This window comes from Oncorhynchus clarkii, unplaced genomic scaffold (assembly GCF_045791955.1).
Source record: "Oncorhynchus clarkii lewisi isolate Uvic-CL-2024 unplaced genomic scaffold, UVic_Ocla_1.0 unplaced_contig_8380_pilon_pilon, whole genome shotgun sequence".
Taxonomy (NCBI): domain Eukaryota; kingdom Metazoa; phylum Chordata; class Actinopteri; order Salmoniformes; family Salmonidae; genus Oncorhynchus; species Oncorhynchus clarkii.
The window spans coordinates 325,247-342,500 of NW_027257949.1; the positions used below are offsets into that span (position 1 = coordinate 325,247).

At 45.2% G+C, this 17,254-nt stretch overlaps 1 protein-coding gene across 1 annotated transcript in view; it reads right to left on the minus strand.

Annotated features, from left to right (window-relative positions):
• Window positions 1–2,895, minus strand: part of LOC139394179 (girdin-like) — a 49,546-nt gene extending 46,651 nt beyond the window's left edge. Inside the window, exons 1-3 of the mRNA XM_071142221.1 lie at window positions 2,827–2,895; window positions 2,664–2,777; window positions 2,426–2,483 (exon numbers count right to left, since the gene is read on the minus strand). Coding sequence (XP_070998322.1) covers window positions 2,426–2,483; window positions 2,664–2,777; window positions 2,827–2,895 — 241 coding nt within the window. The remainder of the gene's footprint in view (window positions 1–2,425; window positions 2,484–2,663; window positions 2,778–2,826) is intronic.
• Window positions 2,896–17,254: the final 14,359 nt, after the last annotated feature.

The following is a 17,254-nucleotide window of genomic DNA, read 5'->3' on the forward strand; positions in this document are numbered from 1 at the left end:
ATATACATATGTTTTTCTTTCCAGTTGCTCTTTGAATCACTGAGGGAAATACACAAGGAACATGGAACAGAACACCAGAACTGAGTTCCAGAACCTCACATGTTCTACTGCTTGACTTCCAGAACCTCTAACAGAATATTTGCTTAAACATGCATGAGTTCAGGCACCCAAAATGACTGCCGGAAGCTATTTCAATCACGATCAAATTCCATTTGTTAAGTACTTCATAAAACAACAGGCGTATGCTAATAGTGAAATGCTGACCCATGGGTCATTTTCCAACAATGCAGAGAGAAATAAATATAAATACAGACGAGGATTAAATAACGAATAGCATTAACAAGTAAAAAATATCATGGGGGGTAACAATACAGTGTGGATGTGCAGGGGTACAAGGTAACCCGAAAATGAATTTACCACCATTTTGTGTTAGTCTGAATGAAATAAAAAAATAATTGTCACTCTCCTGGAAATATGTTTTTAGAAATGTTTACAAATTAATAAGGAGTCAAAATTTAATTAGGAACAGACATTAAATAAGACAGGCACAGAGTCAGCACACGGGCAGAACAACCACATTCGACAGTCACTGCAGCAGTGGAGGAATACGCGGTACAGGGAAAGGCAGGAGTGCGTAATGCTGGGAAGCCTGGCGCCTTCGAGCACCAGGGTGAGAAGGGAGCAGGCATGACAATGCTGGAGTTTGCAGAGTTACAGTTCTTTTTTTTACCTTTATTTAACTAGGCAAGTCAGTTAATGTTGAGGACATGGCAGATTTACGCCCCCTTTGGAGGAATTGGGCACCCCTAGTAAACTGAAAACAAAATGTCAAAAATTGCTAATATATGCATATAATAATTATTATTGGATAGAAAACACTCTAAAGCTTCTAAAACCGTTGGAATTATGTCTGTAAGTATAGCAGAACTCACAGGGCATGCATTCTTCCAAACTAGTTTTGTGGTCATGAAAGTTGGAGCAACTTTGACGTCATCGCCCCCACCCTTCCCAACCACTTATGGATCTGGGGACACTTTCTATCTCTTCCACTAGATGTCCTCATTCTGTAGAGCGTTTAATTGGCCCTATGGGAGTGATTTGAGTAAGTGCCGCGAGAAAAAACCTGTGCGTTAGGGCGCGAATTGGTCACAGCCATTCCTTTGTTCCAGCACTCCTGGGAAGAGCAAACGATGCCCAGTTGAATTGAAATTTGTTTTGTGTGTTTAAAACATCATAAAGCTTGCTTCTGCACTTAGTTTGACCTGTTTAGTCGACATATAATATGTAATTTTGAAGTTTTGATGCGCAACTTTTCCGGACCAGAGGACATTTTGGGTGCATTTCAGCTGATGTTATTAGCAGTAGCTAATACAAAGACGCAAGACTTGAAACCAAACGATGTATTGGGTAAGTATGAAGCCTTCCAGAACATTCTGAACGAAGACCATCGAAGGTAAGGGAATATTTATGCTTAAATCTGTGTTTCTGTTGACTCCAACATTACGGAGAAATGTAGCTTGTATCTGAGCGCCGTCTCAGCATATTCAATAGTGTGCGATTTCTGTAACGTTAAAAATAAATGTAACAAAGCGGTTGCATAAAGAAGCAGTGTATCTTTCTAACTATATGTAGAACATGTATATTTAGTCAAAGTTTATGATGTCTATTTACGTTATCTTGCCGCGCTACCTAGATTTCCTGCGGACATTTTTGAGTAATTTCTGAACATGAACTCAATGTAAATGGACATTTATGGATATAAATGGCATATTATTGAAAAAAAAAAATGTACTGTGTAACATGTCCTATTACTGTCATCTGATGAAGATTTTCAAAAGGTTAGTGAATGATTTATTTTTTAATCCTGCTTTTATAATTTTATATTTTCTGGGACAAAATGGCTGCCTCTTGTCTTGGTTTCGGGGTTGGTCTAATATAAATATGTGGTGTGTTTTCGCCGTAAAACATTTAAACAATCTGACATGCTGGGTAGATGAACAAGGTGTTTATCTTTCATTTGAGCTATTGGACTTGTTAATGTGTGGAGGTTAAATATTTCTAAGAATATTTTTGCGTTCCATGCGCCACGGTTTGAGCTGAACGGGGGGGGGGGGAGTTCCTCTAGAGGAACTCCTGGCATCAACAGGTTTTAAGAACACATTTTTATTTTCAATGACGGCCTAGGAACAGTGGGTTCTGAACTGCCTGTTCAGGGGCAGAACGACAGATTTGTACCTTGTCAGCTCTGGGGATTTGAACTTGCAACCTTCCGGTTACTAGTCCAAAGCTCTAACCACTAGGCTACCCTGCTGCCCCATCATGACCCTTCCCGTTAGTTCGTGGTAGAGGCCGATGCGTCGGATGTCGGAGTGGGGGTTGTCCTGTCACAACGTTCTGCCCTGGAAGTTAAACTGCATCCCTGCACCTTCATCTCCCACCGCCTCAATGCCACGGAGAGGAACTACGCTGTGGGGAATTGGGAGCTTCTCGCAGAGAAGACGGCATTGGAGGAATGGATGCACTGGCTGGAAGGGGCAAAACATCCTTTGATTGTGTGAACCGACCACAAAAACCTGGAGTATCTCCGCACCGCCAAGCGCCTCAACTCCAGGCAAGCAAGATGGGCCCTGTTGTTCACCCTGTTCAACTTTTCCCTCTCTTACCGGCCAGAGTCTAAGAACTTCAAGCCGGATGCCCTGTTTTGCCGCTATAGCCACAGTTTCCACCCCAGAGCTCGAGACCATCCTTCCCACCTCATGCTTGGCGACGGCAATCAGCTGGGGTATAAGGAAACAGGTCCGGGAGAAACAGTGGTCCCAGCCGTACCCTGGGGGGTCCCAGATAACCAAATATTTGTGCCTGACGCTGTCCACTCCGGTCCTGAAGTAGGCCCATTCTCCCAGGCTTGCCTGCCACCCAGGCTCCAGTCGGACCCTGGCCTTCGTGCGACAACGCTTTTGGTGGCCTACTATGGTTCCGGATGTCGCCGCGTTTGTCACCGGTTGCACGGTCTGTGAGCAGAACAAGACTCCTTGGCAAGCTCCAGCTGGTTTACTTCAACCTCTGCCTGTCCCTCACTGTCCCTGGTCCCACATATTCCTGGATTTCGTCACAGGTCTCCCCCCTGTCTGAGGGCAACACTGTCATCTTGACTGTGGTCGACCGGTTTTACAAAGCCGCCCACTTCATTCCTCTCCCCAAACTACCCTCTGCCAAAGAGACGGCCCAGCTCATGGTGCAGCACGTGTTCCAGATCCATGGACTGCCCGTGGCCATGGTCTTCGACCGGGGTCCTCAGTTCCGTCCCAGTTCTGGAAGGCGTTCTGCACCCTCATTGGGTCATCGGCCAGCCTGTCCTCTTGGTTTCCACCCACAGTCCAACAGCCAGTCAGAGCAAGCCAACCAGGACCTCGAGACTACTCTGCGCTGCCTGGTCTCCGCCAACCCCACCACCTGGAGCCAGCAGCTTGTGTGGGTTGAATACGCCCGCAACTCCCTTCCCGGCTCTGCCACGGGCCTGTCGCCATTTGAGTGTTCCCTGGGGAATCAACTCCCGCTCTCCCCCGAGCGGGAAGAAGAGGTCGGCATATCGTCTGCCCAGATGTTTGTCCGCCACTGTTGTCGTACCTGGAGGAGAGCGCAGTCAGTCCTCCTCAAGACCACCTCCAGGCATCGCCGACAAGCGCAGAAGGTACGGGTGGAATCCCACAAACTCTCCCCCCAGTTTATCGACTCTGTTGTTTTTTTAACGATTTTTTGAAAAATGTCCAAATGACCGGGTGCTCCCTCACCAACTGTGGACCCCTTGCACCCCCCTAAAGGCATTAAAAAACAATGTGCCAGAAACGTTAGGGTCCGTCTCTACGGGCCGAGGCAGTTTCAATGCACCTAGTCTTGCGACTCTGGGCCTTTTCTAAATGTCGTCATTTTCGTGAAGGTCAAAATGAATTGAAGTTATTGCAAATGTACGAGGCTGTTTCTGGGTCTGAGAACCTTCTAGAGCCACATAACTCACCGAGCACTCATCGGAAATGTATTCCTATGGGGAGAGAAGTCATTGCAAACTGTTTTCTAAGGGTTAATACCACACAGTCAAGGTTAGGCTTGCACAGATCGGGAGGACCTCAGGAACATTCTTAAAGTTGAACTGTGCTTCTAACCGTAACGGTTCCCCCAAAAGCACCTGAAATTTTAGGGCCACGCTTCATTTTAGGCCTAGTTTTTCACGGTCGCTGCGCTCAGACCGAGCAAGCTACGGTCAAGCAGGGCATCTCGTTGAACTCGGCACGGCCTAGGCTCTGAGTTTCTTTAAGCACCGCACTGTGTCACTCCCTCCTTGCTGTGTGTGTGTGTGTGTGTGTGTGTGTGTGTGTGTGTGTGTGTGTGTGTGTGTGTGTGTGTGTGTGTGTGTGACGTTTGTTGGGAGAAATGACTGATTTACAGTTCATGAGGGTTGCCTAATCACACGTGAAGTTTTGAAAAGATCTGATATTTTTTAACTATTTTAACTATTTAGATTCCGGTTGACACAGGAAGCTGAAAGTGAACACATATCCTCCTTGGGGTCAGAATATTGAATTTGTATATTGAGTCTTTACGTTAAGAACTGACTTATTTACAGAGTGTTGAATGAGTGTGTGTTATTTCAGAAATCAAATTCCGTAAATTACGATAGAATAATGGCTGTTTCTTTTTTTCCTGACACTGTAGGTTCGTGTACTTTGACGTGAAGTGGTCAAATTAGCGCTCTATTTTCGTTTTTGACCTTTAATCCCAGGAAAATGGCCTTGACTCAAAAAAAGCGTTGAGGCCTCGACACCATCGTGTTCGGGGCCAACTGCCCATTATGCCAAACCTATGCTCACCAAGTTCCGTCTTCAAAGTCTTTTCCGTTTAGGAGAAATGGCCATGTCGTAATTGGTGATGTTTTATACATTTGCAATAAGATTCCATTCGTCATCTGGAAGCGGAAAAATGACCAAAATGTAAACATTTTATGAAACGACAACCGAATGCCCGAGAGACTTCGTTCAATGACTTCCTGGAAGATCTGGCCCAGCTGCACGGCCTGCCGCGCAAATGCCGAAAAGTGCCCTTCTGCGTGTAATCTTCTGACCCACTGGAGTGATAAAGTGAATTGTAAGTGAAATAATTGTTGGAAAATGTAAACAATATAAATGTAAATGTTGGAAAAATTACTTGTGTCATGCACTAAGTAGATATCCTAAACGACTTGCCAAAAACTATAGTTTGTTAACAAGAAATTTGTGAAGTGGTTGAAAAACGAGCTTTAAATGACTCCTAAGTGTGTACAAAGTTTTGACTTCAACTGTATGATGTTCTGAAATATGAACACAGAAATATTGGACATCAACTCATATTATGGTGGTGATTTGACTAAATTACAATCATGGTCTTGAATTGGACTCGCATTTTTCTGGTCTTGGTCTTGACTCGGTCTTCCCCCCCCCCCCCCCCCCCATTGGACTCGCATTTTTCTGGTCTTGGTCTTGACTCGGTCTTTCCCCCCCCCCACCCCCTCCCGGTCTCGGTCTTGACTTGGTCTTGCCCCCTCCAGCCCGGTCTCGGTCTTGACTCAGTTGGCCCCCCCCCTCCCGGTCTCAGTCTTGACTCGGTCTAGCCCCCTCCAGCCCGGTCTCGGCTCAGTCTCAACCCCCTTCCGGTCTCAGTCTTGACTCTCCCCCCTAGCAGTCTCGGGCTTGACTCAGTCCCCCCCCCCTCCCGGTCTCGGGCTTGACTTGGTCTCGCCCCCTCCAGCCCGGTCTCAGTCTTGACTCGGTCTAGCCCCCTCCAGCCCGGTCTCGGGCTTGACTCAGTCCCCCCCCCCCCCCCCTCCCGGTCTCGGGCTTGACTCGGTCTCGCCCCCTCCAGCCCGGTCTCAGTCTTGACTCGGTCTAGCCCCCTCCAGCCCGGTCTCAGTCTTGACTTGGTCTAGCCCCCTCCAGCCCGGTCTCAGTCTTGACTCGGTCTAGCCCCCTCCAGCCCGGTCTCAGTCTTGACTCGGTCTAGCCACCTCCAGCCCGGTCTCAGTCTTGACTCGGTCTAGCCCCCTCCAGCCCGGTCTCAGTCTTGACTCGGTCTAGCCACCTCCAGCCCGGTCTCAGTCTTGACTCGGTCTAGCCACCTCCAGCCCGGTCTCAGTCTTGACTCGGTCTAGCCCCCTCCAGCCCGGTCTCAGTCTTGACTCGGTCTAGCCCCCTCCAGCCCGGTCTCAGTCTAGCCCCCTCCAGCCCGGTCTCAGTCTTGACTCGGTCTAGCCCCCTCCAGCCCGGTCTCAGTCTAGCCCCCTCCAGCCCGGTCTCAGTCTTGACTCGGTCTAGCCCCCTCCAGCCCGGTCTCAGTCTAGCCCCCTCCAGCCCGGTCTCAGTCTTGACTCGGTCTAGCCCCCTCCAGCCCGGTCTCAGTCTAGCCCCCTCCAGCCCGGTCTCAGTATTGACTCGGTCTAGCCCCCTCCAGCCCGTCTCAGTCTAGCCCCCTCCAGCCCGGTCTCAGTATTGACTCAGTCTAGCCCCCTCCAGCCCGGTCTCAGTCTTGACTCGGTCTAGCCCCCTCCAGCCCGGTCTCAGTCTCGAACACAACACTGATGAAAACTTTCTGAAAGCGCTGTACATATAGGTACGGGTAAAGTTACTAGGTAACAGGATAGTAGACAAGAGCAGCCGAGTGTGTGTGTGTGTGTGTGTGTGTAGGGGTGTGTGTAGGGGTGTGTGTAGGGGTGTGTGTAGGGGTGTAAGTATGTGTCAGTGTCTAGCATTAAACGAGGATAAACTGTTACCTGAATGTTGTTCACCAGCTCCATCCTTCTTGCGGGGCATGATGGGTCTTTTGTTGTTGTAAATATGATCATCAATATCCATGGTCTCTATTTCATTAGGTTCTTCGTCTTCAAATCCATTTGTGTATTCATAGATTCCCTTTGACATCTTGATACGCTTGTGGTCCCCAAAAAAACATCTACTCTTTTAACTTCTACTGTTGTATCTTCTACTGTTGTATCTTCTACTGTTGTAACTTCTACTGTTGTAACTTCTACTGTTGTATCTTCTACTGTTGTATCTTCTACTGTTGTATCTTCTACTGTTGTAACTTCTACTGTTGTAACTTCTACTGTTGTATCTTCTACTGTTGTAACTTCTACTGTTGTAACTTCTACTGTTGTATCTTCTACTGTTGTATCTTCTACTGTTGTATCTTCTACTGTTGTATCTTCTACTGTTGTATATTCTACTGTTGTAACTTCTACTGTTGTATCTTCTACTGTTGTATCTTCTACTGTTTAACTTCTACTGTTGTAACTTCTACTGTTGTAACTTCTACTGTTGTATCTTCTACTGTTGTAACTTCTACTGTTGTAAAGTCTGCTGATATCTCAGTTGTAGGTTTGTGTCTGTTCGCTGCACAGCTGGAGTCTCTGTGTGACTCAGTCTAATGTCAGAGACAGTTTTAACAGTCAACCTCATTAAAGGGGAAACCTTCTAACCAATAGTACGACACCAACCATCACCATGTGACCACAGACTTATTTTCTGAGAACCATGTTTGTTTATCACAGTGAAGATGAGTTTGTATATTTCGTTTATATTAGTTTAGTTTACCACAGTGTAGATTAGTTTATATTCAGTGCCTTGCGAAAGTATTCGGCCCCCTTGAACTTTGCGAGCTTTTGCCACATTTCAGGCTTCAAACATAAAGATATAAAACTGTATTTTTTTGTGAAGAATCAACAAGTGGGACACAATCATGAAGTGGAACGACATTTATTGGATATTTCAAACTTTTTTAACAAATCAAAAACTGAGAAATTGGGCATGCAAAATTATTCAGCCCCTTTACTTTCAGTGCAGCAAACTCTCTCCAGAAGTTCAGTGAGGATCACAGGGCTCGTGGGCCACAGGGCCACTCCACATCTATATTTAACAAGAGGGACCACATCTATATTTAACAAGAGAGACCACATCTATATTTAACAAGAGAGACCACATCTATATTTAACAAGAGGGACCACATCTATATTTAACAAGAGAGACCACTCCACATCTATATTTAACAAGAGAGACCACTCCACATCTATATATAACAAGAGAGACCACTCCACATCTATATTTAACAAGAGAGACCACTCCACATCTATATTTAACAAGAGAGACCACTCCACATCTATATTTAACAAGAGAGACCACATCTATATTTAACAAGAGGGACCACATCTATATTTAACAAGAGAGACCACTCCACATCTATATTTAACAAGAGAGACCACTCCACATCTATATTTAACAAGAGAAACCACTCCACATCTATATATAACAAGAGAGACCACATCTATATTTAACAAGAGGGACCACATCTATATTTAACAAGAGAAACCACTCCACATCTATATTTAACAAGAGAGACCACTCCACATCTATATTTAACAAGAGGGACCACATCTATATTTAACAAGAGAGACCACTCCACATTTATATTTAACAAGAGAGACCACTCCACATCTATATTTAACAAGAGAGACCACTCCACATCTATATTTAACAAGAGGGACCACATCTATACTAACAAGAGAAAAGGGAAAAGAGAGAAAAGATCTTTGATGTTGGTTGTATTAAAGGGAACAGAAGGTTCTGTCCTAAAAGATCTTTGATGTTGGTTGTATTAAAGGGAACAGAAGGTTCTGTCCTAAAAGATCTTTGATGTTGGTTGTATTAAAGGGAACAGAAGGTTCTGTCCTAAAAGATCTTTGATGTTGGTTGTATTAAACGGAACAGAGGGTTCTGTCCTAAAATATCTTTGATGTTGGTTGTATTAAAGGGAACAGAGGGTTCTGTCCTAAAATATATTTGATGTTGGTTCTATTAAAGGGAACTGAGGGTTCTGTACTAAAGTTCCTTTCCATTTCCTCACTTTGTTACTTTCAGGTTGGGACCACTTTAGTTCATTGTTCTCTAAAAGTGCTGATTCTCTGTGTGTGTGTGTGTGTGTGTGTGTGTGTGTGTGTGTGTGTGTGTGTGTGTGTGTGTGTGTGTGTGTGTGTGTGTGTGTGTGTGTGTGTGTGTGTGTGTGTGTGTGTGTGTGTGTGTGTGTGTGTGTGTGTGTGTGTGTGTGTGTGTGTGTGTGTGTGTGTGTGTGTCTATTACCAGCATTACCAGAGAATGAGGAAGTCAAACACACATGGATCAGCACAGTTTCTGCACAGTCAGCACAAAAATTCATCGGATGGCACCGATTCAAACCCACTGAATTCAAGCCTTGAGGGAACAGACACACACAAACACACACAAACACTGCAGGGCAACACACACAACCACAGCAGGGCAACACACACAACCACAGCAGGGCAACACACACACACACAGCAGGGCAACACACACACACACACACACAGCAGGGCAACACACACACACAGCAGGGCAACACACACACAGCAGGGCAACACACACACAGCAGGGCAACACACACAGCAGGGCAACACACACAGATAGTAAACAGAGCTGCCATTATGTAAAGTCCAGGTGAGATAACAGCATGGGCAGATGGTCTGCATGAGGGAACAGCAGGACAACAAGGTCTCACCGCCTCACATCACAATTCGACGTTCTTTTCCCGTTTCTCAAACGTTGCATTTCAAAGTTGTTCCAAAAGGTCAAAAAGTGTTTAAAGGTTAAAGGTCTGAATGGTTCAGGTGAGTCATTAACATGGTTAAGGTGAGTCATTAACTCTGAATGGTTAAGGTGAGTCATTAACTCTGAATGGTTAAGGTGAGTCATTAACATGGTTAAGATGAGTCATTAACATGGTTAAGGTGAGTCATTAACATGGTTAAGGTGAGTCATTAACATGGTTAAGGTGAGTCATTAACTCTGAATGGTTAAGGTGAGTCATTAACATGGTTAAGGTGAGTCATTAACTCTGAATGGTTAAGGTGAGTCATTAACTCTGAATGGTTAAGGTGAGTCATTAACTCTGAATGGTTAAGGTGAGACATTAACTCTGAATGGTTAAGGTGAGTCATTAGCATGGTTAAGGTGAGTCATTAACATGGTTAAGGTGAGTCATTAACATGGTTAAGGTGAGTCATTAACATGGTTAAGGTGAGTCATTAACATGGTTAAGGTGAGTCATTAACATGATTAAGGTGAGTCATTAACATGGTTAAGGTGAGTCATTAACATGGTTAAGGTGAGTCATTAACTCTGAATGGTTAAGGTGAGTCATTAACATGGTTAAGGTGAGTCATTAACATGGTTCAGGTGAGTCATTAACATGGTTAAGGTGAGTCATTAACTCTGAATGGTTAAGGTGAGTCATTAACATGGTTAAGGTGAGTCATTAACTCTGAATGGTTAAGGTGAGTCATTAACTCTGAATGGTTAAGTTGAGTCATTAACTCTGAATGGTTAAAGGAGAGGCATTAACTCTGAATGGTTAAAGGTGAGTCATTAACTCTGAATGGTTCAGGTGAGACATTAACTCTGAATGGTTAAGGTGAGTCATTAACTCTGAATGGTTAAGTTGAGTCATTAACTCTGAATGGTTAAAGGAGAGGCATTAACTCTGAATGGTTAAGGTGAGTCATTAACTCTGAATGGTTCAGGTGAGACATTAACTCTGAATGGTTAAGGTGAGTCATTAACTCTGAATGGTTAAAGGTGAGTCATTAACTCTGAATGGTTATGGTGAGTCATTAACTCTGAATGGTTCAGGTGAGACATTAACTCTGAATGGTTAAGGTGAGTCATTAACTCTGAATGGTTAAAGGTGAGTCATTAACTCTGAATGGTTAAGGTGAGTCATTACCTCTGAATGGTTAAGGTGAGTCATTAACTCTGAATGGTTAAAGGTGAGTCATTAACTCTGAATGGTTAAAGGTGAGTCATTAACTCTGAATGGTTAAGGTGAGTCATTAACTCTGAATGGTTAAGGTGAGTCATTAACTCTGAATTGTTAAGGTGAGTCATTAACTCTGAATGGTTAAGGTGAGTCATTAACTCTGAATGGTTAAGGTGAGTCATTAACTCTGAATGGTTAAGGTGAGTCATTAACTCTGAATGGTTCAGGTGAGACATTAACTCTGAATGGTTAAGGTGAGTCATTAACTCTGAATGGTTAAAGGTGAGTCATTAACTCTGAATGGTTATGGTGAGTCATTAACTCTGAATGGTTCAGGTGAGACATTAACTCTGAATGGTTAAGGTGAGTCATTAACTCTGAATGGTTAAAGGTGAGTCATTAACTCTGAATGGTTAAGGTGAGTCATTACCTCTGAATGGTTAAGGTGAGTCATTAACTCTGAATGGTTAAAGGTGAGTCATTAACTCTGAATGGTTAAAGGTGAGTCATTAACTCTGAATGGTTAAGGTGAGTCATTAACTCTGAATGGTTAAGGTGAGTCATTAACTCTGAATGGTTAAGGTGAGTCATTAACTCTGAATGGTTAAGGTGAGTCATTAACTCTGAATGGTTCAGGTGAGTCATTAACTCTGAATGGTTAAGGTGAGTCATTAACTCTGAATGGTTAAGGTGAGTCATCTCATCCTCTCCACTACTGCCTCTCTCCTCTCATCCTCCCCTTCTTTCCTCCTCTCTCCCTCCCCCAGAGTTCTTCCCTCTGATAGATTCCTACTTTAGTTTACTTGTGAGTCTATTGTGACCCCTGGCACTGCCTCAGAGACTCACTCACACAAACACACACTTCCTTCATTTGGTTTTAGACATAGTGCCTTTATCCCTCTTTCATTGTCTCTCTGCTTCACTCTCTCACACACACTTTCTGTCTCTCTCTCTCTCTCACACACACACACACACACACACACACACACACACACACACACACACACACACACACACACACACACACACACACACACACACACACACGTTGTCTCAGTTACGTACAGCTCTTGGAGGAGGGAACGCGACACCCTACTACATCTCACCTCCCTGTGGAGTGAAGGCCGTATGTGATCGTAGGTGGAAGGACGACAGAGGCACAGAAACCTAATACAGTTTACAGGGAATGGATTCTCCCTCAACACGGTAAAGTGGAGGAAAAGGGGCTGGACAGAACCCTTAATTAACACGGTAAAGTGGAGGAAAAGGGGCTGGACAGAACCCTTAATTAACACGGTAAAGTGGGGAAAAGGGGCTGGACAGAACCCTTAATTAACACGGTAAAGTGGGGAAAAGGGGCTGGACAGAACCCTTAATTAACACGGTAAAGTGGGGAAAAGGGGCTGGACAGAACCCTTATTTAACACGGTAAAGTGGGGGAAAAGGGGCTGGACAGAACCCTTAATTAACACGGTAAAGTGGGGAAAAGGGGCTGGACAGAACCCTTAATTAACACGGTAAAGTGGGGAAAAGGGGCTGGACAGAACCCTTAATTAACACGGTAAAGTGGAGGAAAAGGGGCTGGACAGAACCCTTAATTAACACGGTAAAGTGGGGAAAAGGGGCTGGACAGAACCCTTAATTAACACGGTAAAGTGGGGAAAAGGGGCTGGACAGAACCCTTAATTAACACGGTAAAGTGGGGAAAAGGGGCTGGACAGAACCCTTATTTAACACGGTAAAGTGGGGGAAAAGGGGCTGGACAGAACCCTTAATTAACACGGTAAAGTGGGGAAAAGGGGCTGGACAGAACCCTTAATTAACACGATAAAGTGGGGAAAAGGGGCTGGACAGAACCCTTAATTAACACGGTAAAGTGGGGAAAAGGGGCTGGACAGAACCCTTAATTAACACGGTAAAGTGGGGAAAAGGGGCTGGACAGAACCCTTAATTAACACGGTAAAGTGGGGAAAAGGGGCTGGACAGAACCCTTAATTAACACGGTAAAGTGGGGAAAAGGGGCTGGACAGAACCCTTAATTAACACGGTAAAGTTGGGAAAAGGGGCTGGACAGAACCCTTAATTAACACGGTAAAGTGGGGAACGGGGCTGGACAGAACCCTTAATTAACACGGTAAAGTGGGGGAAAAGGGGCTGGACAGAACCCTTAATTAACACGGTAAAGTGGGGGAAAAGGGGCTGGACGGAACCCTTAATTAACACGGTAAAGTGGGGGAAAAGGGGCTGGACGGAACCCTTAATTAACACGGTAAATTGGGGAAAAAGGGGCTGGACGGAACCAAAGTAAAGAGTCCCCTCTCCTACCTTACCTGCCTTCCCACTACTTACCTAGCCTTCAGCACCACCTGGTGCACTAACTAACATACAGGGAGGGGGTGGTCCCCCCAGGTCTTACCTAGCCTTCAGCACCACCTGGTGCACTAACCAACATACAGGGGCCGCCCAGGTCTTACCTAGTGTACATAGACAGAGTACATGCTACGGGTTATGTATGCCTGCAGGCCTCTGGCCTAAACACTCCCAAGGTGCCCCCCCCCCCCCCCCAGTAACAAATAAAACAGAATAAATTACTAATACTTTAAGTGAACAATTGCAATAATAAAAAAAAACACTTAAGTCCTTCGGGCTCCCGAAGGAGCAGCTACAAAATCGTATCAACAAAACTTTCACTGACCAACAACCAACACAGGAAATACAAAGAAAAACTCTCTTCTCTGGGGGAAGGAACTCTGGCTTTTATCAAGCTGGAGGAGGAGCTGGTAATAGCAGAGACAGTTGTGTACCCTGGCGAGAGGGAGGGGTCAGAGCTCCAATCAGCGATTGGGGCTCATCAATCAGCTGCTTTAGATTTCCAGGAAGCCATTTCCTGAAATACACACACATAGAAACTGGGGAATGAAATATTCTGACTCTCACACACACACACACATTCACTCACACACACACTTTCTGTCTCTATCGCTCACACACACTCACTCACAAGCCTTTCTGTTACACACACAAACACACATCCACACTTTCTGTCACAAACACACACACATGTTCTGTCACACACACACACACCTCTTCCTCAGAAACTCAAGGCCCCGTAGATAGAGACAGATCTAATCCAGTTAAAATGATTGTGATTCTCAGCCTGGGGGGAAACCATCTATCTCTTGTATTTAGTGTGTGTGTGTGTGTGTGTGTGTGTGTGTGTGTATGTGTGTGTGTGTGTACCATCCATCTTCTGTATTGAATAGAGTAGAGACAGGTGAAGGGGACGTAGCTAGAGGGGACGTAGCCGGCTAGGATTGAGCTCTATTACACACACACACACACACACACACACACACACACACACACACACACACACACACACACACACACACACACACACACACAAACACGCACGCACGCACGCACGCACACACACACACACACACACACACACACACACACACACACACACACACACACACACACACACACACACACACACACACACACACACACACAGAGAGAGAGAGAGAGAGAGAGACAGAGAGTGAGCTCCACTTCCTAACCTCCTGTCAAATGTATGACCATTGTAGAGATACATATTTCCCTCAGATTACACAGATCCACAAAGAATTCGAAAAACAAACCCGATTGTGATCAACTCCCATATCTAACTGGGTGAAATACCACAGTGTGCCATCACAGCAGCAAGATGTGTGACCCGTTGCCACGAGAAAAGGTCAACCAGTGAAGAACAAACAATCTCATTTGACCTTTTTGTACTTTTAACCATTTGTACATCGTTACAACACTGTATATATAGATAATATAACTTTTGAAATGTCTTTATTCTTTTGGAACTTCTGTGACTGTAATGTTGACTGTTAATTTGTTGTTGTTTATTTCACTTTTGTTTATTATCTATTTCACTTGATTGGGCGATGTAAACATATGTTTCCCATGCCAATAAAGCCCCTGAATTGGAGAGACTACTCTTTAGTCATCTAAAAGCTGTGTGTGAATGAATAACGAGGGTATCCATTTGTTCTCATCTTCCCGAGTCATATCACACACACACACACACACACCCTATAGTGTCATATCAACCTCCAGGCACTCAAGGAAACACAACCGCCTCTTCATGTATGGAAAAATAGATTCAGCATCCTAAGAACTCATCCTAAGAACTCATTCATAGAATGAGTTCATAGAATGAGTTCAAAGAATGAGTTCATAGAATGAGTTCATAGAATGAGTTCATAGAATGAGTTCATAGAATGAGTTCTTAGGATGAGTTCTTAGGATGTTGAATCTATTCTACAGTTCTTAGAATGAGTTCATAGAATGAGTTCATATAATGAGTTCTTAGAATGAGTTCATAGAATGAGTTCATATAATGAGTTCTTAGAATGAGTTCTTAGGATGAGTTCTTAGGATGCTGAATCTATTCTACAGTTCATAGAATGAGTTCATAGAATGAGTTCATAGAATGAGTTCAAAGAATGAGTTCATAGAATGAGTTCATAGAATGAGTTCTTAGGATGAGTTCTTAGGATGTTGAATCTATTCTACAGTTCTTAGAATGAGTTCATAGAATGAGTTCATATAATGAGTTCTTAGAATGAGTTCTTAGGATGAGTTCTTAGGATGTTGAATCTATTCTACAGTTCTTAGAATGAGTTCATAGAATGAGTTCATATAATGAGTTCTTAGAATGAGTTCATAGAATGAGTTCATATAATGAGTTCTTAGAATGAGTTCTTAGGATGAGTTCTTAGGATGCTGAATCTATTCTACAGTTCATAGAATGAGTTCATAGAATGAGTTCATAGAATGAGTTCATAGAATGAGTTCTTAGGATGAGTTCTTAGGATGCTGAATCTATTCTACAGTTCATAGAATGAGTTCTTAGAATGAGTTCTTAGAATGAGTTCATAGAATGAGAAAAATAACTCATTATAAGAACTGATTCTATGAACTGATTCTATATAGTCATTATATGAACTCATTCTAAGAACTCATTCTAAGAACTGTAGAATATCAAGGGGATCCTTTATAATCAAGGGGATCGTTTATAATCAAGGGGATCCTTTATTATCATGGGGATCGTTGAAAACCCTCCAACTCAACTCTGGACCCCTCTATAATCAGGGACTGATTTAGACATGGGACACCAGATCAGATAGATCAGAACCAGCAGGCTCCGGACCTAATAGGGTCAGAACCAGTAGGCTCCGGACCTCATAGGGTCAGAACCAGCAGGATCCGGACCTCATAGGGTCAGAACCAGCAGGATCCGGACCTCATAGGGTCAAAACCAGCAGGATCCGGATCTCATAGGGTCAGAACCAGCAGGCTCTTGTCCTCATAGGGTCAGAACCAGAGGCTCCGGTCCTTGTAGGGTCAGAACTAGTAGGCTCCGGACCTCGTAGGGTCAGAACCAGCAGGCTCCGGTCCTTGTAGGGTCAGAACCAGTAGGATCCGGTCCTTGTAGGGTCAGAACCAGTAGGATCCGGTCCTTGTAGGGTCAGAACCAGCAGGCTCCGGTCCTTATAGGGTAGGAACCAGCAGGATCCGGTCATTGAAGGGTCAGAACCAGCAGGCATCCGGTCCTTGTAGGGTCAGAACCAGCAGGATCCGGTCCTCGTAGGGTCAGAACCAGCAGGCTCCGGTCCTTGTAGGGTCAGAACCAGCAGGCTCCGGTCCTTGTAGGGTCAGAACCAGTAGGCTCCGGTCCTCGTAGGCTCAGAACCAGCAGGCTCCGGTCCTTGTAGGGTCAGAACCAGCAGGCTCCGGTCCTTGTAGGGTCAGAACCAGCAGGCTCCGGTCCTTGTAGGGTCAGAACCAGCAGGCTCCGGTCCTTGTAGGGTCAGAACCAGTAGGCTCCGGTCCTCGTAGGCTCAGAACCAGTAGGCTCCGGTCCTCGTAGGCTCAGAACCAGCAGGCTCCGGTCCTTGTAGGGTCAGAACCAGCAGGCGCCGGTCCTTGTAGGGTCAGAACCAGCAGGCTCCGGTCCTCGTAGGGTCAGAACCAGCAGGCTCCAGTCCTTGTAGGGTCAGAACCAGCAGGCTCCGGTCCTTGTAGGGTCAGAACCAGTAGGCTCCGGTCCTTGTAGGGTCAGAACCAGCAGGCTCCAGTCCTTGTAGGGTCAGAACCAGCAGGCTCCGGTCCTCGTAGGCTCAGAACCAGCAGGCTCCGGTCCTTGTAGGGTCAGAACCAGCAGGCTCCGGTCCTTGTAGGGTCAGAACCAGTAGGCTCCGGTCCTCGTAGGCTCAGAACCAGCAGGCTCCGGTCCTTGTAGGGTCAGAACCAGCAGGCTCCGGTCCTCGTAGGCTCAGAACCAGTAGGCTCCGGTCCTCGTAGGCTCAGAACCATCAGGCTCCGGTCCTTGTAGGCTCAGAACCAG